This window comes from Bos javanicus, chromosome 12 (assembly GCF_032452875.1).
Source record: "Bos javanicus breed banteng chromosome 12, ARS-OSU_banteng_1.0, whole genome shotgun sequence".
Classification (NCBI taxonomy): domain Eukaryota; kingdom Metazoa; phylum Chordata; class Mammalia; order Artiodactyla; family Bovidae; genus Bos; species Bos javanicus.
This window is the reverse complement of record NC_083879.1, coordinates 76,277,701-76,304,229: the sequence shown is the minus strand read 5'-3', so window position 1 is coordinate 76,304,229 and position 26,529 is coordinate 76,277,701. Positions and strand designations below refer to the sequence as shown.

Genomic DNA, 26,529 nt, shown 5'->3' with positions numbered 1-26,529 from the left:
CCATTTAGATTGCTTTACTGTCTCCTTCGGTCAAATTTAAACCTGCTCAAGAGCTTTGTGTCTTAAAACTTTGGTTGACTATCTGGCTCATCTCTCTGGACCTCAGTTTCCTTATTCTGTGAGTGGAGGATCTTCCCCTGGTCCCTTGTCTAAGAACTAGATAAACTCTAGGGGCTTCTCGGTAGAAATTACAGGAACACACAGTTTTGAATGTAGGTTTAGAAGGGTTCATGGACCATTTTCCTCCATATCCAGGCTTGGATGGATTCCAGGCTAATAAGAAACACTAGGCTAGATGATAACGTGCATCTCATTTTTTGTGATTATCTGATTAAATCTCTAATGACAAAAATCATCGTTGAGGTGAGCATCTAACTTCGTGAAAAGTGAAGTGAAAGTGTTAGTCTCTCCGTCGTGTCCGACTCTTTGCGACTCCATGGTCTGTCCATGGAATTCTCAGGCAATAATACTGGAGTGGGTTGCTGTTCCCTTCTCCAGGGATCAAACCCAGGTCTTCTGCATTGCAGGCAGGTTCTTTACCATCTAAGCTAACAGGGAAGCCCTATCAGATTTCATATCAGAATGTATTTCTTTGATATTAACTCTTCTAAGAGGCCCCGAGGGTGTGATTTAGCAGCCCTCCCTCCTTTCCGCTCCCACTTCCACCTGCCTGTTGTCGCCATGCCCCTCCTCTGTTGTAGCTGGCTGTTCAGCAGCCTGTTCCCACACCCGTCGTCTCTGGTCTTGTCCTGACCTCTGTTCTCTCGCTTCTATGCACTGTATTTTTGTTTCCTCAGGGGCAGATCGTATTCCCAACACTGTTTCTTTTCTTTGGCCAGCAAGCTGACCGGTAACAATACACTATGGAAATCTTTAGTCATTTGTTTCTTTTTGTAAGTTTTCTTAATAATTTTTTCTTTTGCTTCACTTTTTCCCATAAAGGAGAAATGGAGTGATTACTTCGGAGTACATATTTAATATGTATTTAAGTCTCCACTTCAAAGTATGTGTATATGTATATTTTTTATTATTGTTGTTCAGTCGCCAAGTCATGTCTGACTTCTTTGCAACCCCATGCACGGCAGCACTCCAGGCGTTTCCTGTCCCCCACCATCTCCCAGAGTTTGCCCAAGTTCATGTCCACGAACATGAACATGTTGGTGATGCCATCCAACCATTGCATCCTCTGTCGCCCACTTCTCCTTCTGCCAACCATCTCATCCTCTGTCACCCTCTCCTCCTGCCTTCAATCTTTCCCAGCTTCAGGGTCTTTTCCAATGAGTCAGCTCTTCGCATCAAGTGGCCAAAGTATTGGAGCTTTAGCTTCAGCATCAGTCCTTCCAGTGAATATGAAGGATTCATTTCCTTTAGGATTGACTGGTATAAACACGTTTTATATATTTAAATATACTTTACAAATATACACACACACGTGCACACACATATACACACAACATACATATACACACATGTATACACACAACACACACATATACACACCTATATACACATACACACATACACATAAATGTATATACACACGTATACACACAATACATATACAAACATATATATATAACCATACACACACACATATACACACAATATATATATATATACACACAGAGATATATACACGTACACAGATATACACACACACAGAGATACACACATACACACATATATATGCACACACACATGTGTATATATATATGTTGCCTTTACAGTTAATTGTTATTTTGTAAATATTTTCCTGATTGGCCAAGAGCCTCTAATAGGAGAGTAAAAACAATTCTGTTGAGATAATTGATATTTATTCCTTGTACAGTCATTCTTTATATAGCTGCTGCTGCTGCTAAGTCGCTTCAGTTGTGTCTGACTCTGTGCGACCCCATAGACAGAAGCCCACCAGGCTCCCCCATCCCTGGGATTCTCCAGGCAAGAACACTGGAGTGGGTTGCCATTTCCTTCTCCAATGCATGAAAGTGAAAAGTGAAAGGGAAGTCGCTCAGTCGTGTCCGACTCTTGGCAACCCCATGGACTACAGCCCACCAGGCTCCTGCATCCATGGGACCTTCCAGGCAAGCTAGCTATAGCAAAATGCAGTCTCAAATTTTATATAATTCATTGCTAGAAACAAGTTTATTTACACTTCTTAAAGATTCAGTTATACTGTTTCCAAGGATACCTTGGTCTTAAAAAAATGTCTGGCAAGTTTTGCAGAATAACATTTTCTTAGCTGGGAGAAAGGAACACTTTAATTATTAGTAAATGACCCATTGGGGTTTAGCATATAAGCAGTTGAATGCTCCTGCCTTAATTTGGGCCACATGAAAATATTTGCATATTTTTACATCCACCAAATTTGTGCTTCAGGGCTAAAGATAATCAGTGACATAAAACTGACAAAAGCATTCAGTTCAACCAATACGTTTTGAATGCTTGCAGAACCTCAGACCCTGGGGACTCAGCTCCTGTCCTCATGAATTTACAGGCTCACTGGAGAGTGCGGCACATACACCCTTGGTAAAAGGTAGACTGTGACAAGCTCCGAGATGGCAGTAAATGAAAGAGATGCCCAGAAGGTGCCAGAAGAGGAGCTAATGCATCCTGGGCAGGAGGAGCCAGGGGTTTTCCTAGGAAGGTGGCATTTAAACTGGGTCTTGAAGGTCGCGTAGGTGTCCTGTGGGTGAGAGGGTCCTTTATTCAATTTGCTGCTTTTCAGAATTTGATGGAACTTCATTGTACGGTGGGTGGGGGATGACAGGGTCTTTGGAGACTAAAGTTAGACTTCCTTATAGTAAATAATTACCCTTGGAAAATTCCTTAAATTTCCTATACAGTTTTCATGGGTTTTTTTTGTTTTGTACCCAACCTATATAATAATGTGTGTGTGTATTAAAATCTGAGAGCTGAAATCCATATATGGAAGCATCTATTTCATCTTATCTCTGGAATGTTCCTATTTTGCCATGGGTTTTCCTCCATTCCCATTCTGTTTTAATAATAAAACTCTATACCCTTAATGCACGCTTTTTTGGCGGGGAGGAGGAATTGTCAGTATATAGATGATATTTACCTATTTCCATTTTTTAAATTTATTTTTTAATTGGAGGAAAATTACTTTGTAATGTGTTGGCTTCTGCTGTACAGCAACACAAATCAGCCGTAATTATACATATATCACCTCCTCCTTTATTGCATGTTAATAGATGTATGTGTTATTATAAGAGTTAAACTGGTTAATGTGTGAAAGAACTTGAGACTGCTAGTGTCTGAAGGTTGGTAAATATTTGTGGATTTGAATCCAGAGGTCCAGCATATACCTTCCCTTTGAAATATTGTAAAGGAAAACTTGACCACATACTTCCTGTCCTTCTATGATGGCATTTCCTCTTGTGGCTGCTCTGACCAGATGTCGTTCTCTTGTCCTCAGACACCGATTTCATGAAGCGCTTAGAGAAACCACATCCTACTTGTTGGTTTAGGTTTAGACCTCAGTGCTGTACCGTGTGACCCCTTGACAGGCAGACATACTGATACTAGTGTGTGTTAAACGAGCAGAATCAAACAAGGGCCTCTTACGTTGCCTGGGAAGTTAGGTAGTAGGAAGGGCGACAGTAGTATCTCCACTCCTCTAAGTCCTGAGAATTTCCTTCCTTCATAAATTAGACCCCCTCGAAAGTGACAGACCAGACCAGTGTCTTGCTCTCAGAATTGCTTTCCTTTATCTGGATTTAGGTATAATGCTCTGAGTTGGTGGTGAGAAAGCTGTGTGAATTTCGCTGCTGCATTTCCTGTGAACATGCTGGGCACCTTATCTAGACACTGATCAGTTCTCTTCTATGTAAATTTCTCTGTGAGAAACTAGAAAAAATGTACTTGCCTTATAGCTTGGTATGTTTTTCCTTTTGAGGATGTGAATTATGGAACCGATTATGTTTGCCTTTGTATCTTGACTACCTAGAAGCTTAGAACCAATTCATAGTTTTTTCCTTGATTACAAAAGAAATATAAAATTCACAGCTAAAGTTGTGAAAAGTAGAAAGATTTCAAGAAGATGCCTGGATCAACGCAGAACACAAGGGGATCAAGACAGCTATTGGAAGACAGTTGTCATAACCAAACAGCAAAGAGGGAAGGGCAGTGGGTTTTAAATTGCTGAAGCACTTTGTTATGTGCTGTAGCAATGCTGCTGGCAAAATTGTCATTTTTGATTACGCTGCTGAAGTCCTGAATTTAAGACTAAGGTTAATTTCTTCAGATTGGAACAGCAACAGCAACAATAATAGTTACCATTACATGAGCACCTGCTATGTAACAGGCACTGTGCTGTGCTGTTTTTACACTTTTGCCTCTTCACTGAAATGATCTCAATTGGATTAAACCCAGATGTTGCCTTTATCTTTAATTGCTGGTCAGTAGCTTTTACCTATTTGTGCTCTCTAGCAGTTGGCATAGTTGCAATAGACAACTGATTCTACATAGCATCATGCTGACGAGTGTGTCCGTTGCATCTATAATGCACTATGTGACCTTCTGCACATAAAGCAACCTTTCTGGCCATCAGTTTCCTCATCTGTAAAATGGGAATAATCATGTTTCCTGTTTCACAAGGTTGTTAAAGGACTTTCCAGTTGGCTCAGTGATAAAGAATCTGCCTGCTAAGCAGGAGATTCTGGTTCAATCTCTGGGGTCTGGAAGATTCCCTGGAGAGGGAAATGGCAACCCACTCCAGTATTCTTGCCTGGAGAATTCCATGGAGAGAGGAGCCTGGTGGGCTGTAGTCCATGGGGTCACAAAGAGTTTGACACAACTTAGCGACTAAAGAACAAGAGCAACAACAAGGGTTGTTATAATGATTAAATAAATCACCTCTGCAGGTCTGGGGACACAGCACTTAACAGTGTTCATAAAATAAATAACCTTGTAAGTTCCTTTTCATTGCTTACAGAATGTCAGGGTATTTTGACCCGTTAAATAGGATAGCATTTCTCTCCTTAAAGTCTAGAACTTCTGGTGGCCTACTCTCCTTCCCTGGTGGCTCAGAGGTTAAAGCGTCTGCCTGGAATGAGGGAGACCCGGGTTCAACCCCTGGGTCAGGAAGATCCCCTGGAGAAGGAAATGGCAACGCACTCCAGTACTCGTGCCTGGAGAATCCCATGGAGGGAGGAGCCTGGTAGGCTACAGTCCATGGGGTCGCAAAGAGTCAGACACGACTGAGCAACTTCACTTTCTGGTGGCCTAATGATGATGGGAATTTGAGGAAGAATTGGGCTTTTTTGAACTCTTTGAGACATTTCAAAAAGGTTTTCAATTGTTGGTTATGATGTGCTTTGAGCTTCCCTGGTGGCTCAGATGGTAATGAATCTGCCTGTAATGCAGGAGACCCAGGTTCGATCTCTGGGTGGGGAAGATCCCCTGGAGAAGGGAATGGCAACCCACTGCCAGTATTCTTGCCTGGAAAATTCCATGGACAGAGAAGCATGGTGGGCTACAGTCCCTGGGGTCGGAAAGAGTCCGACACAACCGAGCGACTTGCACGTCACACTTACCCATGTGCTTTACTGCGGTTCGGCTTGTCTGTTTAGTGCTTATGGCTTGCCTCCTCTAGTTTAGAGAACGTCTGTAAGTTTTGATTTAACCATTATTCCAAATCTATATTTATGTAACTGAGGTTCTTTGTTTTTTTTTTTTCTATCCTCTTGTAACCTTACAAAGAGAGATTTTAAAAATTCACAGATTGTATTTATTTTGGAGCACAGATATGGTGAGTTTCTATTACCCTGAAAGATTACCCAAGATTGAGAAATTGAGTAGTTTAAAAAAAATTATTATAGAGACTACTTTTTTTTTTTTTTAATGGATTCATAGAACCTTTGTGACTCATTACTCAGTGCTATCCACACTGAGAAAGATTCCTGAAATTTGGGTGGCAGAGACTGGGGCAACCTCCTCAGGCCCTGGTGAGAGGATGAACGTGCGGACATAGGGTGCCATCTGGGCTCCCCTGCTGCCCCCGGGGGACCCTGCCGGCCTCAGTCACTTGGCTGGGGACGAGGAGACTTGTGCCTGTATCTTAAACAGCAGCTTCTGTGTTTTCCTGGGTATAGGTACCTGTATACCTCGTGGCACCTACTGTTGTTAGTGATACCTTGTTCCATTGTTTACATGTTACTACTACCGCTGCTATCATTTACTGTTACTAAATTCTCCCCAGTCTCAATGAAATAAGCAGAATAACTAATTGGGAGAAGCTCTACAGCATTCCAGGAAGTACAGGTAAATACTTAATCCCATCTTATGCTCATTTTCGCATGTAGTTTATTAATAAATCTGTTAACACTTTTGGTTTTTCCTGAGATGATTTTAAAACGATCTAAAAATTACTCCACTATTAATGCGAGGAAATGATGAAAATAGGAGGCTTTTGGGGAAACACGTTAAGTGCTGTCACCGCTGAACCGTGGATGGTGACCTAGCTACTTTCCTGTGCTTCTGTGTAAATCCCTGTTAACTGTATGAGTCTGTCCTTCACGATGTCTATTCATCTTGGCTTCTCAGCTTGTTCTGACACTCCTGGAAGGTGAATTCCCTCTCCTCTGCCTTACCTTTTCACCGCGATCCTCTCGGTACCTAGTACCAGATGCATTACCAGGTGGTACCCACATAACCGTTGATGGATCTAAGGTGATATTCTGTTTAATAAAAGCATTTACTGTGATATGTGGAATCTCATGAAAATATGTAATGACCTCGCCTTTGTCTAGTATAAAATAGTAGATAAATTAAGTTTGCCCTGCCAGGGGCTGTCATGCAGCGAGAGAGTCTCCCCTTCTGCCTGCCTGTGTGGGGTGCTGGCTACAGGAATCCCTCCTGGTTGCCCCTCCCTGCTTTGATCATCAGCCAAGCATTTGGTGTTTAGCTATAACATGAAGGAGAGCCTCCTGAAACTGTAAGAATCTGAGAACAGCCAGATGACCTGGCTTCTCTTCAGCTCCCGACATGGAGTGATTACGAAGGAGTCTCACGGTGACTGGTTTGCTTTTCCACACTGCACTGTTTTGATTGGGGTCCATGTGGCCCACGCTGCGTGGAGCAGACACAATGAGGCTGGTCTTCACGGGAGAGGCAGTGCACTGTGCATTGTACAGTTCGGGGTTTGTTTTCCTCTGGCTGGGCGAGTGGGAACCTCCCATTTTCCGAGCAGTAGTAACACCCCTGGAGGCTGGCCCTCCCACCCTGGCGGGATCCGCAGACCCAGCCGGCGGGGCTGACCACTTGTGCCTGGGAAGGCAGCTTCCTTTCCGTCCTCCGGCCCCTGGCATGCGTGTGCCTCGCCCGGCCAAGGACTCGCAGCTGTCTCAGTTGCAGACTCTGTGACTTGCGTTCTCAGCCGAGGATGCAGGCTGATAAATGCAGGACAAGTAGCCGAAGTGTCAAAAAGGAGCTGGTGATCGAGTCCCCGCTGCGGTGCAGGGATGCAGCCCAGGGCGAGGTGGAAGCAGAGAGCCCGGGGCCCGTGCTGGTAAGAGGGGCCGGTCCCCGGGGCTTCTGCTGTCTCCCCGACGCTGTGCTTTCATCGCCTGTGTGCGCTTTGTGCCTTCTGGCCCTTCGGTTTGATTCTAAACTTGCCTGTCTCCGGCGAGCTCTCTTCTCTGTCTCCTCCTTTAGATTTGACTTGGGTTCCACTTTGATTCTTCTTCGGGAGGAAAGATAGGTTGATGTCCTGTGGGTGAAGGTGGTTTCCAAGAGGCTTCTTTGTATATACAACAACTACATATTGTTCAAAATTGTCTCACCTCGCTGCACTGTTGCCATATGTAAACCTGGAAGGCACACTGGAATTGCCTTTTATAGGATTGAAAACGATGCCCTTTGCAGAATTAAAACTTGTTCACATTATGTGTTTGTGAAAATTAGGATGGTAACGTGGGGGTGTGGTTTAAGGAACCTAGCTGCTGAACTTAAATGTGTCCTCACCCCTTTTAGGAAGTTTGCCTTGAATTGAACAAAGTAAGAAATAGCCTGTGCTTAGAAACCAGTTGCTAGAAAAGTTTCTATTCTTAACATTAGCTAAACTCAGAGCAGTCTGGATAAATTCAAGTGCCTCGGTAGACTTTGTAAGGGCAGAATGTGAAAAATGGTTTTGTTGTTAGCATCAATGAGTAGGTTGTGCTTCTCTCTCGGAATTTCTTCAGTACAATAAAGGCACATAACTTTTAAAGCAAACTGCAGAAAGCCATCAACATGCACATGGGAGGGGACAATTAAGCCTTTCAAATGATCTGTTAAAGGGATTGTTACACTCATATGTAGCAATTTTACATAGTGATTTTTTTTTAAACATCAAGGTTCATTTGCTGTTATAAAGTGTTGGGTTAATTAACTTATTTTTCAGTTAATGTTTTTAAGAATCTAAACCTAAACTTCTCTGTAATGGATTTGACTTGAATTAAATCGCCTTTGATCTGTGAGACAGCCATATATTGTACTGCCTTCAAAATTATGTTGCTAATCCGGAACTGAGAGAGTAGAGGGTAAGGGGCTTTCTGGATGTAGGTTTTCATCTGAGAGATTTGGGCCCCCCTAACCCCAACATTGTTTAAAGATGTTTTTCGTTATCTTGGATTCCTTTCTGCTAGCACAATAGTTCATTTATCCATTGAGAAGCATGAGCTGCTTACATGCGGTAATAGATTAAACCGGTTAAAGCTCCCAGCTGATGTCGCTTGTGATTTCTTGGAGGAAGTTGTGTGGTTTGGGTTCCCTTGTGAATATTCTTAAAAATCTTTTGTCAGTGATTCTCCAGATGTGTAGAAATATTTGTCCAGAAGATTAAATACACTGTAGAAAGATGCTCTGTGATTTTTTTTTTTGAATCACCCTAGTGACTTTTAAAAAATTTGTTTCTCTTTCTTGTGCTCAAAAAAAAAAGAAATTCAGCCACTCACATCCCAGTTATTTGTCTAGGTCGAATCTCACCCCAGGCAGTTCCAGGGGGAGTTTGTTCTCCGCTGTAATGGATAAGGCTGGGCCGGCTGCGGCTGCACCTGGTAGGGGTGCTCGTGGGGGACCCAGAAGCTCCTGGGAGCGTGGGGAGCTCTGGCTGTACACCTGCGGAGAGGTGTGAGGGGGACGAGAAGGCAGAGAAGGAAGCAGTTCTTGTCTGATAGTGTTTCTCTCTCGCATTGTGGTGAACAAGATAGAAAGAGCTACCACAGATAAGAGAAGCAAGGATACTTACGCAGAGCTTCTGCCCTAGGCAGATCTCCTTACCTGTGATTCTCGCGGCCCTCGACAAATGAGCATTCAACACACTGCTAGGAGTGCAGCTTTTCTCCAAGACGAGTTTTTAAGAGTTACACAGCACAACCTCGAGATCTGTGTGCTTTGGCACCACTCATTATTATTATGTCAGTAGCTCGCTTGCTTGTTGAGAATCCCCAAGTCTGTAATGTTTAAATGTAAGTAACTTATTTTATTCAAGAGGTAGAATCTTGAAATCAAGTTTCACCAGTTTTTGTTATGTACACAATCAGTGCTCGGGGAAAATATGACATAGTTTAGAAAGCCAAAAAATAATTAATGCATATAATTAGAAATAGGGATAGTATAAAATAGGGAAATGTGAAGTGTCCTTACCTTTGATTTCCAGAAGTGCCCACAGTTAATTACTTGGTAAATAACTTTCTCCCATGCATGTGAAAATATAACTTATTGTATGTCTTTGGAAAATGTATGCTACTGTAAACTTCTGCATTAATTTTCTCCCAGAACATATCAAGAACATCTTTCTTTGTCACCATGTATAGATATATGCCATTATTTTTAATGGCTGTACCATAATTTGATTGTTTGTTTCCGGTTTTGGCCACTAGTACAGTGTGTGATCTTTGAGAAATGCCCCTGTGGCCTGTGAGTGACTAGCAGTGAATGTACTGGTAAATGTTTCTGAAAGCACTTATGCCAGTGAGAAGAAGCCCTTTTCCTGTAAAACTTCTATCAGAAGTTAATGCCTCTTTCGCCTCTGCCAGGGCAACAGTTAAGTCTCCCTTAGCCATGGCTACTTGTTCCGTGCTGGGTAGAGTCAGTGTTTCTATTCTAAAAGAAGTACGTGTTCAGAGGCTGTAAGGTTCAACGAACAGGCATCTACGCAGGTGGGTCTTGTCCCTTCATTGTGACCGTAGCTGGGGAGGAAGTGCATGGTGAAGTTTCCCCATTCCTCTCCAGGCTTACTGCCAACCCCATGGAAAAATGACTCTGTGGGCTTTGAGTGACTAAGAGGGGAACAATCAGGATACTCTTGATGTCTACAAGTTAGTTACCCCGCTGACATTTGAATACCTATTTTTGCTCCCCAAACTCTAATGCAATTCCTGGAAATAATTTATTCTAATTGTTACGGCTCAACAATTTAGAGGAAAAGGGTGTGGCTTCAGAGACTCGGGACTGGCTGGGGCCTACGTCCTGGTGTTGCCCTTGCATTGCTCACTTTCAAGAGGCAGGTAAGGACCGCAGATCAAGTCTTGGGGAATTCTGAAGGTTGAAAGATGTGAAGATGGAGAGAGCTGCATTTTCACATGTTAGGTAAACTTGTTAGGTATTTTTAAAGCAGTATCTTTTTAGAAACATCTGTTTAATTTTTGATATTTTTCTTTTTAAAGAAATACTTATAATTTATTTGTGCATTTGTTTATTGGCTGTGCGGCATGCTGAATCTTAGTTCCCAGACCAGGGGTTGGACCTGTGCCCTCTGCAGTGGAAGTGCAGAGTCCTAACCGCTGGAGGGCCAGGGAATCCCCAGTTTTTGATATTTTTCTGGGATCTTCAAGTGTTCAACACTGAATCTGAGTTCTTATTTTACTATTTTAAAGAACAAGTGGTTAGTAAATGACCATATGAGAAGGCAGCACATGTACCCATGTAGAAAGAAATAGGAGACTGGGCTTCTTATTAAGTCAGTGTATTACCTGGGGAAGCCTTTTCTTCCATAAGTTCTATTTACTCTAGAACTAGCAGAAGCGAATTAAGATACAAACCCTGAAGGATAAGCTTATGGGTAATGTTCATGTTGTTGTCAGTATCCTGTAAGACTTTAGCATATTATGATTGAGTTAATTAATTTATATTTGTAAAGCCCTCTGCCCTCCATGTTTTTTTGCATCCTTATAGACATCTTTAGAAATAATTAATTATATAACATTGATATTATTCAGTAGGTAGTTGTTTTTTGTTTTTTTTTTTTTTAATATACTGAGTGGTGAAGGAAGGAAATTCCTGCAAGCTCTGTGTAATGACATATTCCCAGGTGACCAAAAAAAAAAAAAAAACCAGGACGTTTTCCTTATTCAGAGCCACCAGCCTTCACTGTGCTCCTCTGTTTCCCCTTCACTTGTCTTTGTTCATTCAGCCACCTTTTTAAGAACCGAGATTTGCAATCGTACTGGGTAGTGCAGGGATACAGAGGCGAGCGAGACCCCCTTCTTCTCCCCAGGCAGTGCGGCGTGGGCAATGAGGGGCTTCTTTCCTCAGGAATGCTGTTCCCCTGGTATTTTTTTAGGCCCAGCAAGTGTCAGTCTCACCCATCCTTTTCCACTCAGGCAGACAACGCTTAAGTCATCTTGGTCATGGGCTCCAGCAAGGACGCGTTCTGTGCTTTTAGCACCTAAAGCAGGCGTAGCCCTGCTTTACTGAAGGCATGGGGACCCTATCGTTTGTGTGTGCAGTCTGTGTGAATGAGGCCCCGCTGTGGCACCTGTACTTTGGGGGGCAGTTGCTGGGAGGAATCTTCGGCAAGTGGATGCTTCTCTTGCCCTAGAGAAGTGGCTTCCACAGCTCCTGTCACTGTGTCCTTGGAGCTCTGGGCCTCTCCCACCTTCCAGGAGGCTTGCTCGTTTCTTTTCTCATGTGTGTCAGTGACGTGGAGGCAGTGGCTAGGCACTGTTGTTTATAACAAGGTACTGGCAGTTGCACTGTTTTTTTTTTTTCCAATGTAAAAACAAAAATAGAAAATATTTATATAGTGTCTTGCTTTGTGCCAGAAACTGTTTTAAACCTATTAAATATGTTATGTCAATTCATCCTCCAAGATTATTAGTCTTTTTTACAGATGAGGAGGCTGAGCCCAGAGAGGTAACCTACAAAAAATTGTACTTTTAGGAAGTGACAGAGCCAGCTTTAAGGTGCCAGTCAGGTTTTCCAGAACCCATACCTGAACACATATGTACGATTCATTACCAAAAACCAATGTATTCCTTATGCTTGAAGTTGGGATTATAAAGAAAAAAGAGAAGTTCCAAACTCCCTACCCTTAAGAAATTTAAAGCTGGTTAGAGAAAGGCCAATTTCTAAGTGGCAAAACGACAGCAGTTGAACAGCACAGACAGACGAAGAGGAGGATGGTCATGGCTAAAGGAGTTGGAAACGTGAACAGGATGGAGTTGGGGGTCACGTCACTCTTCCTTTGGGTCCCGTTTTATCATCCTCCCAGAAAATTATACAGCAGCATAGATAGATTGGTAGAATATCTGAGAATCTGGAGATATCTTACTTTCCTCCCTAGATTTCTTTTTTTTTTTTTTTGATTCCATGATAACCCTGAAATGTTCATTTCCTAATCAGTGAAAGAGGCACCGTGGTCCCCATGGTGTTTATAGGAGGCTGCCATCTGCTCAGTGTTCCCTAGCCTCTGACAGGTGGTGGCCAAACACGAGACAGCAGAACCATGTCACTGCCCGTGAGTGATGTGGCCGGTCCCAAGAAGACCGTTTGGAGACCAGCTTCAGATCTGGTCAGGGATCTGCCTTTTAATCTCTGCAGGTGACCGCCCTTCCCTCCCTCCCATACCATCCCTACCCTGGCTTCAGCACTTTTCTTGTCTGTAAAATGAGAAAGTGAAAGTGAAAGCTGCTCAGTCGTGTCTGACTCTTTGCGACCCCATGGACTATATAGTCCATGGAATTCTCCAGGCGAGAATACTGGAGTGGGTAGCCTTTCCCTTCTCCAGGGGATCTTCCCAACCCAGGGATCGAACACAGGTCACTCGCATTGTGGGCGGATTCTTTACCAGCTGAGCCACAAGGGAAACCCAATGAGAAGAAAAATGAAAAAAAAAAAAAAAGAAGTAAAATGAGACGCGTGTAGTAAATAACCTCAAAGTTTCCATCTGGCACTATGTTTCAGGGTCATTCACTTTGGCCCACAGTATGCTGTGATGGGGTCACATCAGGACCTGGGGGTTTGTTTTAGGTTCTGAGCTCAGTTTATCCAGAATCGTGTGGGTTTTGAGTTGGAGGAGCTATAAAACAGGAGATACTGGATTTCAACCCAATGTAATGAATAAGACAAGTGCAGTGGGTTGGCAAACCTGGAAATAAATAGAAGTGGTATGTCTGTAAGTCACCCAGTTGTGTCTGACCCTTTGCAACCCATGGACTGTAGCCCGCCAAGCTCCTCTGTGCATGGGATTCTAGACAGACAAGAATACTGGAGTGGGTTGTCATGCCTTCCTCCAGGGGACCTTCCCGACCCAGGGATTGAACCCAGTCCCACATTGCAGGCAGATTCTTTACCATCTGAGCCACCAGCGAAGCAAATAGAAGTGGTAGCAGGGAATAATGTACAGGAAAGGCAAGAAGATCTGGCTTGAGCCTACAGATGAGACGACTGAGTCTAATTTTAGAAGCAAGAAGACTTGGAAATTATAGTTTGTCCTCAACTTTCCAGAAGTTGGAAATATCCCTGTAATGTGATACAGGCTGTCCTAAGTTTCTCTTCGAGTGTCGTTTGAGGCTTGAGAAGTTTTTAGTGCTCGTCTTCCAGACAAGCGGAAGTGCCACTTCCCAGCAGGGCTCAGGGAGGAGCTGGTCCGGAGTTCTGTTTCAGGGTCTCCTTGCTGTGGAGCGTTGGTACCACTACTAAGGCAGAAGTGGGTCGTGCCAAGGGCCTGCCCTCGCAGTCATTAGTCCTGGGCCCTATGTCTTCTAAACACTTGATTTTTCTAAGCCGAGATTGTTTCTGCCGGATGGAGATAGTCACGATGGCTGTCCTCCAGCCCCGTGTCTCTGAAAAGCTGTCTGGGCTGCCCTGGTCAACTTAACCACATTCAGTCTCTCCTTACTTTGAGCCCTGCCCTTTTATGCCACCAGGCCAGTTGCTCCACAGTGCAGATAATGGCCGTTCATTTCCTGCTTAAACCCTTTTGCTAACTTGTCTTTGCAGAAAAGGCAAAGCACGCCTACTTGACCCTCAGAGGCAGGGCTGAAGTTGCTTGCAGGTCTCTCTTGTCTGCTGCACTTCCCAAAATGCGTCCCGACCCCGGCCTTCAATTCCTTGCTCAAGGTGCTTTCACACATGGGCACAGCGCTGCTTTTTGCCTGGCAAGGCTTCACTGCCTGACCACTTTCTTTCATCTTTCAAGTCCTGGTCACATACCAGCTCCTCAAAAAAGCCTGTACTCTCTCCCCACATCTTCCTGAAGACTGTGCTCCATGGCTCACCATGAATCATTATTCTAGTGTGTTAGGTTATCATGCTTCTCTGCTGTGTTGTGCTGAGCTTTGTACAGTCTTCCTTTCTAGTGGGGGGCGGGGGTATATACCCCATAGGAACCCTGTGTTTTGTTTTTATATTCCATCTCTGACGTAATGTCAAAGCTCCCGCCCCCACCCCCCCCCCACCCCCGCCATTTTCTTTCCTTCTGGCATGGCCCTTGTTACCTTTGCAGGATGTAAGGCATGGGTTGCCAAAAGGGCTTTTAGGAGAGACTGGACTTGAGGTTCTTTCTCCCTCTTCTTTCTTCCCTCTTTCACCTTCATCTGTTTTGCCACCAATATTCAAACATGCTGAAATGCCAAAACAAGTAAAAAGGGGTGCACTAGAGGAGCCTGCTTGACTAAATGTGATGTGGGTATTGTGCCCTCAAACTCTCCTATGCTTCTGTTATTTTTGATCTAAAGTAAAATGTTGGCTTACATTTTGTGACTTAAGGACACAAATGCAAACATAGGTGATCAGGGTCCAAACCTGTCTCTCTCTTCCTCTCAGCCAGCACCCATCGTTTCTGTATCAGTTCTACTGCTGCTCATTAGCCACCAAAACTGTAACATCATGATCTCTGATTCTTGTAGGACATTTGGGAAAGCTCATTGTGTGACCCTATTACCAGAATCCCAGTAAATTGATTGTGTGTGGAAAGGGTAGTGGAGACCCACAAGATGTAGGGCCAAGAAGACAGTTAAGTGGGACCTGTTAGCAACACTGAACGATCCAGTTCTCTGCTTTAACTTCGTCACAACTTAACCTGACTATTTTGTCTCCAATGTGGGTAGTTTTATCTCCCTAAGTGAAAATTTCAGGAAGTTTTCTGTTCCTTGTTCTGCCCTGAAGTGTTAAAAATTATTTGTAAAACAAAAAGTATATTTCATACAGTCTCTCCAGGCAAGAATACTGGAGCGGGTTGCCATGCCCTTCTCCAGGGGATCTTCCCGACCCAGGGATAGAACCCAGGTCTCCCGCGTTGCAGGCAGATGTTTAACCATCTGAGCCACTAGGGAAGCCTCAGTGGAACTATAGCATGAGGCACATATGTAATTCTAAATTTTCTTGTAGCCAAATTACAGTGAAGTAAGTATGTGTAATTAATTTTAGTAATACAGTTTTTTAACCCAGTATTTCCAAAAGTAGTATCCTTTCAGCATTTAATCCTTATAAAATATCAAGGCATTATACATTCTTTTATTCATACTAAGTCTTTGAAACTGGCTATTTTACACCTGTAGCACATCTAAATTCAACATGGTCACATGTAGCTAGAAGCTGCTGTACCAAACAATGCAGGTCTGTAACCATACGCACTCCAGAGCTTCAACACCTCCAATCAGAAAAGTTGTAGGTTTTTTTGTGGGAGTGAGTCATATTTGTGAATCTGGGTTGGGGAGGAAACGCATGATTTAAGTTTAAGGTTGGGTTCTTGCCACAATCATGTCCTTGAAGTATTTGGAAATAATGTGAATGAGCTTTTATCTAGTGGCATTAAAACCTCATGTTCAAATCTGATTCTTCAGGAAGATTTAGTATTTTGGAGTATGATTTGTAATGTATCAATACTTGATACAGAAAATGATCTTTCAGGGAAGGACTCTGCTTTTTCTCTCTCCCGATGTGAGATTGTGGTACCTGGGCAGTTCAGTGCAGCTTTATGTTTCTGGATCTCAGAGGTGGGCAGAAGGCCTCGGATTCCGGTCCTCCCTGGAGGTGTGGAGGCTGGGGCAGCGTGGCGTGGCCCAGGGTTGTGCGTTCCCGGGACAAGAAGTGGGGGCTTTAGGAAAGGGCTTCCTGTTCTGGAACTCTGCAGTGCTGTCACGTGTCACATGGGAAAGGTCGTGGGCTTGGCCCCAGGAGACCCACAGGTCACCATCTGTGAGACCTTTGTTGATTCATGGAACCCCTCTGAGGTTCAGTTTCCCCATCTAGGAAAAGATGGTGATGCAACCCTAAGAGTTTCGGGGCAGGTTTAGAGAGAGAATTTATGTGTGATCCAGCAAAGGCTTGTTTATGCTCTAGGGACTAAAATTCTCTGTATCTGAATGAGCTTAACTACGTATGATCCCCATGACCAGTGCTCTGAACCACGCACTGTATATTGAAACCCTTCAGTGACCCTGTGATAAAGGTAAGAAGAAAGTGGCATTTTTCAGTGCTCTGTACCATGCACTGTATATTGAAACCTTTCAGTGACCCTGCGATGAAGATAAGAGAAAGTGGTATTTTTCAGTGCTTTGTACCACGCACTTAATATTGAAACCCTTCAGTGACCCTGTGATGAAGATAAGAGAAATTGGTACTTTTCCCATTTCAAATGTGGATATGGAGATTGAGTAATTTGTCCCAAGGCCACATAGTCAACAAGCAGTCGAGCCAGGATTTTTAAAAAACACTTTGTAATATGAATTTCTGGAACATACATGAAGGTAGACAGACTAGGAGAGTGGTTTTCTGACTTGGGTGGCATCACAGACACCCAGATTGCCTGGCCCCACCCCCAGAATTTCTGATTTGGTGGCTCTGGGGGGAAGGTGCATTTCCAGCAAGTTCCAGGCAGCTCTGGTACTGCTGGCCTGGGGCCATACTTTGAGAAACACTGGACTGATATGATGAACCCCCATCCACCCATCACCACCTGCAACAATAGCAATTATTTTGGGGATCAAGACTTTAATCCTGACACCCCATTCCTACCCTTGCTGGTGTCTGAACTGCCTTCCTGGTGATGACGTGCTCAGAAACGCCTGTGAACCAGAACCGTGTTCTGAATGTTCCATTCCCCGCCCCACTCCCCGCCAGTGTTCACAGATAAGTAGTTTAAAGTAAGTTGTTTTGAAATCTGACTAAATCTGGTTTTTAGAGCCTTTCAGCTTAATTACTTGACCATTTCAGGGTTTCAAAAATAACTTTTATTGACATAGGAAGAGTGAAGAATTTCAGTCTATAATGCTAAAAAAAGTGGGAGGGAAATTATTGACGGGAACGGAGTCTGTGGTGTAGATTGAAGCTAAACTTCTTTAGGCACCTACCGTGGTGTGTGTCTTTCTCTTTTGCCTCCATCGTTGCTTTTCACATGTGAAAAAATGTCAGGAGAATCAGCAGCTGGCATGTTGTGTGTGTGAGAGACGCGTACAGAGGCGTCCCTCGGGCTCTCCGCCTGTTCGCTGTCTCCGCCCTCCCTTCCCTGCCTCTCTGGCTCATGCCCTGCCTCAGGGCAGAAAGAAGACACTTGAGGTGCAGTCTGCACAGGCCGCACTCAGCTCTGCTCAGGATTCTCAGGAGCACAGGGCATGGAGGAGGCCCGCCTGAGCCCCTCGATCTCTGTGCCCCCCGCACTGAGCACAGCTGACTGCACGCAAGCAGTTATGTGGGCTTTTGTTAATTAGTATTATTAGCTTCATTATTACCTCCAATTGCCATTCCATTTTCTAGATGCCATTGATTCGACAGTTTTTCATAGTCTCTAATTCTGTTCACTTTAGTAATAGGATAATAATTTTTGGAAAACCACACTTATTTAAAGTGACAAATACAAAATGCAGGCTCTTTTCCTTCCATCCGACTGATTGATTTTGCATGTCCAAGTATTGCTCACACTGCCGTGGTGATTCAGTACAGTCTGTCAGTGACAAGTTCTCTCATTTGAGTGCTCATTTCAGCACTGTGTAAAAGAATTCAGCATCTTATCAGTGTTTGTAATATAAAAAAGCGGTATTCACAAGTGTGTCATTCTTGGTGTTAGTCTCTTCTGAGGATAGCACCACATTTCAGCATGAGAAATATATTTAGATGTCTGCAAGTTTGGTGTTCATTACAGGTCCTTCTAAACATTCTCCAGTTCACCAGCTGTTGTGGTTTCATGATGAGGTTCGAGCTTTCTTCTCAGTCCACGCTAAGATAGGGTCCCCCTTTTCTCCAGTCTTCTGGACCAGGTGCTTGTGCATGCTGTCAGCGAGCGTGCCAAAATTTAAAATGTAGAGGCTGCGAGGAGGAGCAGGGACCAGGGAAGAGCATAGTCCAGGGGTCAGGAGACCCCAGACACCAGCCCAGCTTTGCCAGCAGCTCCACCTGGGACCTCAGGACAGTCACACAGCTCCCATCCATGCTCCCAGGTGTCCCTGTCTGTGAGACGGGAGGGTTGGACCAGACAAATCTCAGGTTCTGACGTTTGCACAGTTGCAGCTCTGTTCTTACTGAACCTCCTGCTCGTTTTAAACATGCCCAATTCTGAACAGCTGCTGAGGCCTTTGTTCCAGCACACATTGTTAGCAGTCTGCAGAAGAATGTGTATTGCTGGAGGAGAAGGTGATCAGATGTTGGTTGTCAGGGTCTTCCGAGTCCTAATGTCCTGGGTTAAGGGAAGAAGACCGCGTGTGTTACAAGGAGATCGGAGGCCATTCTCCACGGCTGGAGGATGTACGCGCCTCGTTTTATGTCTCTCAGTCTCTTTGCTCCTTCACTGGTTTGCTGGCTTCCTCAGGGCCCTTCCCAACATGGCCTGTCTGCACTGTAGCCTCATCCTTCACCATAGGCTGTAGTCCAGGGGTGGCTTGGAGACATGTGAGCTAATCATTGGGACGACCTCAAACAGATGCTGTTCAGAGAGTCGTTTATGTTAGACGGGACCAAAGGCTGCCTGAGGCATTGGTGGAGTGGGACCCCTTGCGCAGAGCTCTACGCCTCAGCCTCCAGTGTTCCTACCCATTCAGAGAAACTGAGGCCTTGCGGGTAACTATCCATTGCTTCCTAAGCATATCCATCCAAGAGTCCACTGCTGATTTCAGGTGGCTTGTTCATTTGTGCTTTGCAGCCGCATCCAGTACTCTCAGAAAGGAGTTCTCATAAACACAGTTTTCTGCATCACACTGGGTTCCAGTGACGCTGTCGCAGCCTACAGGAGGTGCTCCGAGCCCTTGGCCTGTGGGGGCCCGTGCCTGCTGTGAGCTCTGCCTGGCTATCCTGAACTGCCTGCCACTTCCTGAACTCAGGGCTTCCCTCACAGCTCAGTTGCTAAAGAATCCGCCTGCAATGCAGGAGATCCTGGTTCGATTCCTGGGTTGGGAAGATCCGCTGGAGAAGGGATAGGCTACCCTCTCCAGTATTCTTAAGCTTCCCTTGTGGCCCAGCTGGTAAAGAATCTGCCTGCAATGCAGGAGACCTGGGTTCCATCCTTGGGTTGGGAAGATGCCCTGGAGAAGGCAAAGCCTACCCACTCCAGTATTCTGGCCTGGAGAATTCCATGGACTGTATAGTCTATGGGGTTGCAAAGAGTCGGACAGGACTGAGCGACTTTTACTTCGCTTCACTTCACTTCCTGAACTCACTTGTTCAGAGGGGATTGACCAGGCCTCAGAGGAGACCCCAGCAACTTCCTAAACCCCACTCCCCTTTTCATGATACAGATTTCAGGCCCCACAAAATCTGATTCCACCCGTGAGCATGCTCCTTGGCTTCTCCGTTTTCTCTGCAAGGGGTCTCCAGGCCACCCTGAAGCCTGACTGACTCATTCACCTCTCGGACTCAGTGCTAACCACTTCCTTTAGGAAGCACCGCACTGTCAGGCCCCTTCACTCACCGCGTGCCTGTGCAATGCAGGTTCTGTTTCATGGGCTAGACAAAGCAGAAATCATTTAGACATAATACCAGTAAATAAAACAGAGATCTTTCCCCTCCTGTAGCTGGTACTCTAACAGGAGTGGGGAGGGGAGGAGAGTCAGTTTCACTCTAGTGGGTCAAGTGCCACTCCTGGGTTCCCACTGCTGTCGGTCACCGTGTTCTGCCTCGTTCACACGTCCACCTGCCCACTGGCTCGTGAGCTTTCTCGGGCGGTGGGGTAGGCTGTGTCCTTTTCATCTCAGGATCCCAAAGACCTGGCACCATGCACGTGAACAGGCTGCATGAAAACGCATGGAGAAAACGAACATATATCTATCTGCTAACAGCCCTTGCACTGGGGGAGGGGGACAGCTGCTCATGTCCTGCGCTCACCCTAATTATAGGAAGGTGAGGATTGTTCCTTCAAATCTGACAGCTTCCAAGAAGTTCCCGGTGGGAGTATGGAGTGAGAGTTGTGTGCAAGACGGTGGTGCAGAAAGGCTCAGGGCTGCAGGATTAACATCTGCCTTTGGAAGCCCCGTTCCTTCTTATTGCAAGCGCCCCCTCCCCGCCCTCCACCCCAGCAGCAGTGCTGGGTCCTGTGGGGCAACGTGGAGAAGTGCACCATTTTGAAAAATGGACTCAGTTCCATGAAGCCTTTTCATCTCAGCCGATGGAGGAGGTTTTGTAGCTCACAGATAAATCAAGGAAGTCCTAAATTCTTTATAAGCAGAGCGACGCATTTCTCATGTCTTAAAATAGAGTGCTCCAAGAGCTGCCATTTCCTCAGTTTGCTATTTCAAGCAGTGGCGTTCAGGGTTTCAGCTTGTGTTAACATTTAATCACCAGACACACAAAGGCAAGAAATGACTAGAAAGTTCACGGGAAGCCATCATGTCAGAGGGGAGAGCAATAGAATCAGAAAGCCTTTTTGTTCAGCTCATCCCCTGGTTTTCGAGGCTTTGTGCACACTTGGCCAATGTCGAGCTCATTCGTGGGCCGACGCTCTCCCATTCTGCTGGATTCCAGAGGAGTCTTGTTTTCTTGGTGCTGAGAACATTACCTGACTTCCAATTGCCTGTGGATCTGGAACTTCAGTTTGCGTGGATGTCAAGCGGCCAAGCCCAGAGCAGCACATGCGATCGAAAGGACTGAGTTCAGCGAGGCTCTGAGGGAGATGGACAGGAGGGCGTGTGGGTCCTGGCCTTTGGCGCCCGTGAGAGCTGCGTGGTCACTGGAGGCCGGCCTGCTGCCGCCTGCTTTGACCAGTAGATGGGGACGGGGGCCCTGGGCATCAGTGGCTCACCTGGGCCCAGGGTATCCCTTCAGATGGAGCCGCTTCTTCCTACCATCTGGTCACATGAACAGCCTCAGGCTGTTCCGAGTCCTGTCCAAAGAAGCCAAGGCTTTGATTCACTGAGAGAAAACCATCTCTGGGCCCCGAGGAGTTTGCTCGCTCCATCCCCGCCCCCGCCAAGACTGTTCTGTCCTTTCCAATACCACTTGTAATGGAAGCGTCTGTCTGGGTTTTCTTTGGGCTCAGACCCTGAATTCCAGTGTCCTCTCTGTTTATTATCATATAGTTTTCTCCATGCTCGGCCTTTTGTTTTTCCTTCTCTATGAAAGTCCTAGCCATTGTTGTCTGTTTAATATGTTCTTGGAGCATAGAAGAAAGGTTTTGTAAACAGGTTGGTGACATTGAATGTACGTGTAGTACTCACTCAAGAACAAAAAATTCAGATTGCTGTCATGCCAGCAACACTTTTAATAATAATATTATTAAAATGGCATTAAAAGTGCCCCCAGTCCCCATCTACTGGTCAAAGCAACACATAATAGTAATAATTACATTTATGTGCCTGCTGTTTGCCAGGCTGTGTTGAGCATTAATTCAACGAGGCCCAATAACAGCCCCACGTAACTTCATGGGCTCAGTTTTTTTAACCACTGTGCTAAAGATGGCCTTCAACTTGATCAGTATCTGTGTGATATATATATGGCCCTATCAGAGCAGATCCAGATTTTCCGAGCAGTGAAGCTTAGACTTTGGGGGCTTTAAGAAAAATAACTTAAGTTACAAATACAAAATAAGGCACAGAAGTGAATATTTATTTAGAATTTGAAAAGAAATCACAACCAATTACAATGTTTAAAAAGCCAAATTATCGACATCGAAAATACAGGAAAACAATACATTTTAATCAGTGAACCTCTTGACACACCTGAGTAATACTTTCTTTGAGACATTTTTTGGCTTCATACTCATATCACCTCTTCATACGATCATGACTTTGTGTTATCAGTCAGTGTCACAAGAATTAGATCATTTCGTCTTTCCTGTAGCAAGATTAGTTGAAATTTGTATTTGATTAATCATAGTTTAGAAGCGTTTAGCTTTGCAATGTTTGGTGACATCACATGAACTTTTAGGATTGAATAAATCTCTGTTAGGGTCATCATACAGGAGCTGTGTGCCTTGGGGGCATTCTGAGTTTGTGTGACAACTGATCTGCGATACCTCCAAGCAGTTCTGGTCCAAAATCTTGGGATGTACCTGTGTTGTGGTACCGCTTCTGTGCACCTCCTTGTCGTATTGCCTACATGACGTTGGGAGGACCGACTTAATGAGCCACGTTCCTGTAAATCTTCCTAAACCAAGATGCCAAGCAACAGTCAACCTCAACAGGGATGTATGGAGCCTGGAGAGGGGCTGTGCAAGGGAAGGGCATTAAGCTGTCACAGCGTCTCTGGGTCCTGGGCTCCGTGCTGAGGGGGCATAGAGACAAGGAGAACCGGCCCTGTCCCAGGGCGCTAAAATGGGGGAGATGAGCTGTTCATGGGTCATTTCAACGCACGGCCGAAGGAACTGCACCCTAGGACTGCTCCTAACGAGGCCACAGTGGTCAGAGAAGGAATAGGCTGCCTTCTGATGGGCTGAGGTGGTGCCCCAGTTATGTGGCCGTGCACTGCCTGTCCCGGGGCTAGAGCAACCCTGCTTTCACTTTCTTGGCAGCTCTGCCTGTGTCAGATTTGTTTTTTTAGAGCAACGATTCTGCTGCTAAAATAAAGCCTCTGTGGACCGCTGCAAAGGGCTGTAGGATTGTGACAGGTGGGTCTGTGTGGGGAGTGACAAGCGCACTGCCTGTGTCCCGGGCCCCCCGGGTTAGAGACGCCACCGGAACCCACGTATCCACGTGCCCAAGGAGGGCTGAGCTGTTGGGTCAAGGAATTCAAACCCTTGCCTCCTGAAGAATTCTCATTCTTCCCTCAGCCCTGGTGAGGCAGCACTTCCTTGGTGACGTGAGGAGATCTCACAGCCCATGGACGGCAGCTGGTGCCATCTCATCTCTGCTTTCAGCTCTGCATCAGCGTCTGCCGGCACCTGCCACTAAACTAAATCAGGTGTTTACGAGCCTGCCTCTCCCACCTTCCAGGGTTTCTTTGACTCAGTTCCATAGCTAGTCTCCAGGGAAGGGCAGCCCTCCCTCCGCCCCAAACTAGGTAAAAACTTTGGCAAGTACTATGCATATACATTTCTGAGGGGATGGGCCCTCGGTCTCAGGGGGTCCATAACCTCAGGGAGATTAAGACTCTCAGCATGGTCTTGTTCCGTGTTCATCCCGGAACTCACAAATTCCAGCGCAGTTCCTGGGCCATCATGGTAGTCCAGGTGTTCTTCAGAATCCCTGGGAGAGCTTCTTGTAGGATGGTTGGTCCCTCCCTGGAGCTTCTGATTCAGGCTTGGGAGGAGGCCTCAGAATTGACATCTGTATCAGCTTCCCAGGTGATGCTGACGGTGCTGTTCCCCGGACCCTGCTTTGAGAAACACTGCTGTAGACTGTTGCGGCCTCGTAGCACCACAGTCCTCTCCCTACCTGATTTCACAGCAACCGAGTAATGAATGTTCATACATAAGGACTTTTTTTAAAAAAAGTATTTATTTTTAGTTGGAGGATAATTGCTTTGCAATGTTGTATCGGTTCCTGCCACACATTAGCATGAATCAGCCATAGGTATGCACAGCCCCTACCTTCCTGAAGCTCCCTCCCACCTCGTCCCACCCCTCCAGGTCATCACAGAGCGCCAGGCTGAGCTCCCTGTGTCAGACAGCAGCTTCCCACTAGCTAGCTATTTTACACATGGTAATGTGTGTATTTCAGTGCTGCTCTCTCAACTTGTCCCACTCTCCTCTTGCCCGACTATAACCATAAGTCTGTACATTATGTATGAGTCTCTATTCCTGCCTTGCAAATAGGTTCATTGGTACATTCCATATGGGGATTCCATTTTTCTAGATTCCACATACTTGCATTAGTAAACGACATTTGTTTTTCTTTTTCTGACTTACTTCACACTGTATAACAGGCTCTAGGCTCGTCTGATAGATAAGAACTTTTAAGCTCCCAATGAGGGAGGAAGCTGAAGGACTTGACTATAGATTGAGCTGCACTTTTTACACACTATGAAGCACAGTCACGCACTGGACATGTTCCAAACATCCTACCCGGGAGCTGGCTGAGCCCCATCCTGCCTAGGGAGACACAAGTGTCCTGGAATATTGAAAATTCAAGCAGGTAAACGTGCAGAGTTCCAAAACCTGGTAGTTCTAATGGCCTAGGAGCTTTGTAAGAGCATTGGCCATTCATCAATTTAGGTAATTCTGGACCCACATAAATCAAGAACTGGTATGTCAATTATACCTCAATTGAAAAAAATAAAGTAGCCCTTCCTATAATCAGGCTTCATAAGATGCCTGAACTCCTGCTCTCTGTACATCCCAGCTTGGCCCGGCGCTGCCTCAGCCTTACTTTATGTGCATGGTTGCCTCCCCAGCTTAAGCTGGAAGTTTAATCAGTAACCCCCTGTGTGATTGGCCCGATTCCCTGCACCCCTCAGCTAGTGGCTGTCCTAGCCCTGAGTCTAGACGGGCTCCAGTGTGCGAAGTCATCAGCAGAAAACAGCGATCCTCACTGCGACTTCCAGCCCAGAGAGCTGCAGGGCATGCGTTCCAGCTGCTCCCTGGCACCTGAGGGGCCCTTCTGACGTCAGGCCCCCTGTCACTGATGGCCAGCCCTCCCTCTTGCAGTGAAGATTGCTGTCGTGTCCTGCCTCCCGTCAGCTGTACATGGCCTCTGACTTGTAAGAGTCCCCGTCCAGTACATCGTTGATTTTCTCTATCACTGACTCCAGGTTCTTTCTTTGGCCTCATGGCCGGGCAATTGCAAGGATTGCAGGATTGTGGGGTGCCGTCTAACACTCTTGAGTCATGTCACCAGGAGAAACATTGAGCTTAGGTTTGTCGAGATGGCTTTAAAGCCAAGGTCATGAGCCAGCTCTGTGCTAAGCCTCTTACTTCTGAACCAGGAGTCCGGCTGTCTGATAATTAACTTAATCTCGTTTTGCTCTTCAGTTCAGTTGCTCAGTCATGTCCGACTCTTTGCGACCCCATGGACTGCAACACACCAGGGCTCCCTGTCCATCAACAACTCCCGGAGCTTGCTCAAACTCATGTCCATCGAGTCGTTGTGCTATTTGTGTGTCATTTCTGTCACCAGTGATGCTGCAGGCCAGCTTCCTACACTGGTAGGCTGAGGTTTCCCCCCGACACCAGCCCCCCCACCAAAAAAAAAGAAAACACATGTGACCAGCTGGAAAAGCTTAGTGGAGCTGAAGAACAGCGAACAGCTGTAACCAGTGAATCATCAGTTTAAAGAGGAGTGGAAAATAGGCAATTGTGCTCTTAACCCACAGCTTGGTAGATACTGGCCCCCTCACATCTTAACCCACAGCTTGGTAGATACTGGCCCCCTCACGTCTTAACCCACAGCTTGGTAGATACTGGCCCCCTCACGTCTTAACCCACAGCTTGGTAGATACTGGCCCCCTCACGTCTTAACCCACAGCTTGGTAGATACTGGCCCCCTCACGTCTTAACCCACAGCTTGGTAGATACTGGCCCCCTCACGTCTTAACCCACAGCTTGGTAGATACTGGCCCCCTCACGTCTTAACCCACAGCTTGGTAGATACCGGCCCCCTCACGTCTCCCAAGCCCCCCTCTCTGTCATTTCTGTGTGTCTCCTGTTGCTGTCTTTATCTTGCCCTTATGTTTCCTCCATCTCTGTATCTTCTACTTCTGCCACCCCAAGGTGGCTGTCACCTGTGACTCTTCTTCTCCCCCATCTCCATCTTGGCCCTTTTCCTGTCCTTCTTCACCAGTCTCCACTCTCAGCCTTTATCCTCTGATGGTTTCTTTCTTCCCTCCTCCTAAAAGCCACGTGTGGAAGGCAGGCACTGGGCCAGCTATCCGTGTTTGAAGCAGGAGCTTTATGCCTTGCTCTTAGGCAGCAGGTGGGTGGGTGGCTCTCCTCTGGCCCCTTTCCCCTGG

The 26,529-nt window shown here is 45.7% G+C and overlaps 1 protein-coding gene across 22 annotated transcripts in view; it reads left to right on the top strand.

The window, feature by feature from the left end:
* DOCK9 (dedicator of cytokinesis 9) overlaps positions 1-26,529 on the top strand; it is a 324,937-nt gene that overhangs the window by 103,944 nt on the left and 194,464 nt on the right. For 2 of the 22 annotated variants that reach the window (XM_061435271.1, XM_061435267.1), the window contains exon 1: positions 6,948-7,528. The exons of 13 other annotated variants lie outside the window; for them this stretch is intronic. In XM_061435271.1, coding sequence (XP_061291255.1) covers positions 7,403-7,528 — 126 coding nt within the window. In that variant the 5' untranslated portion in view covers positions 6,948-7,402. Of the gene's footprint in view, positions 1-6,944; positions 7,529-26,529 lie in introns of those variants that run through there. 7 more of the 22 variants (XM_061435275.1, XM_061435273.1, XM_061435272.1 and 4 more) reach the window with 5 other exon arrangements.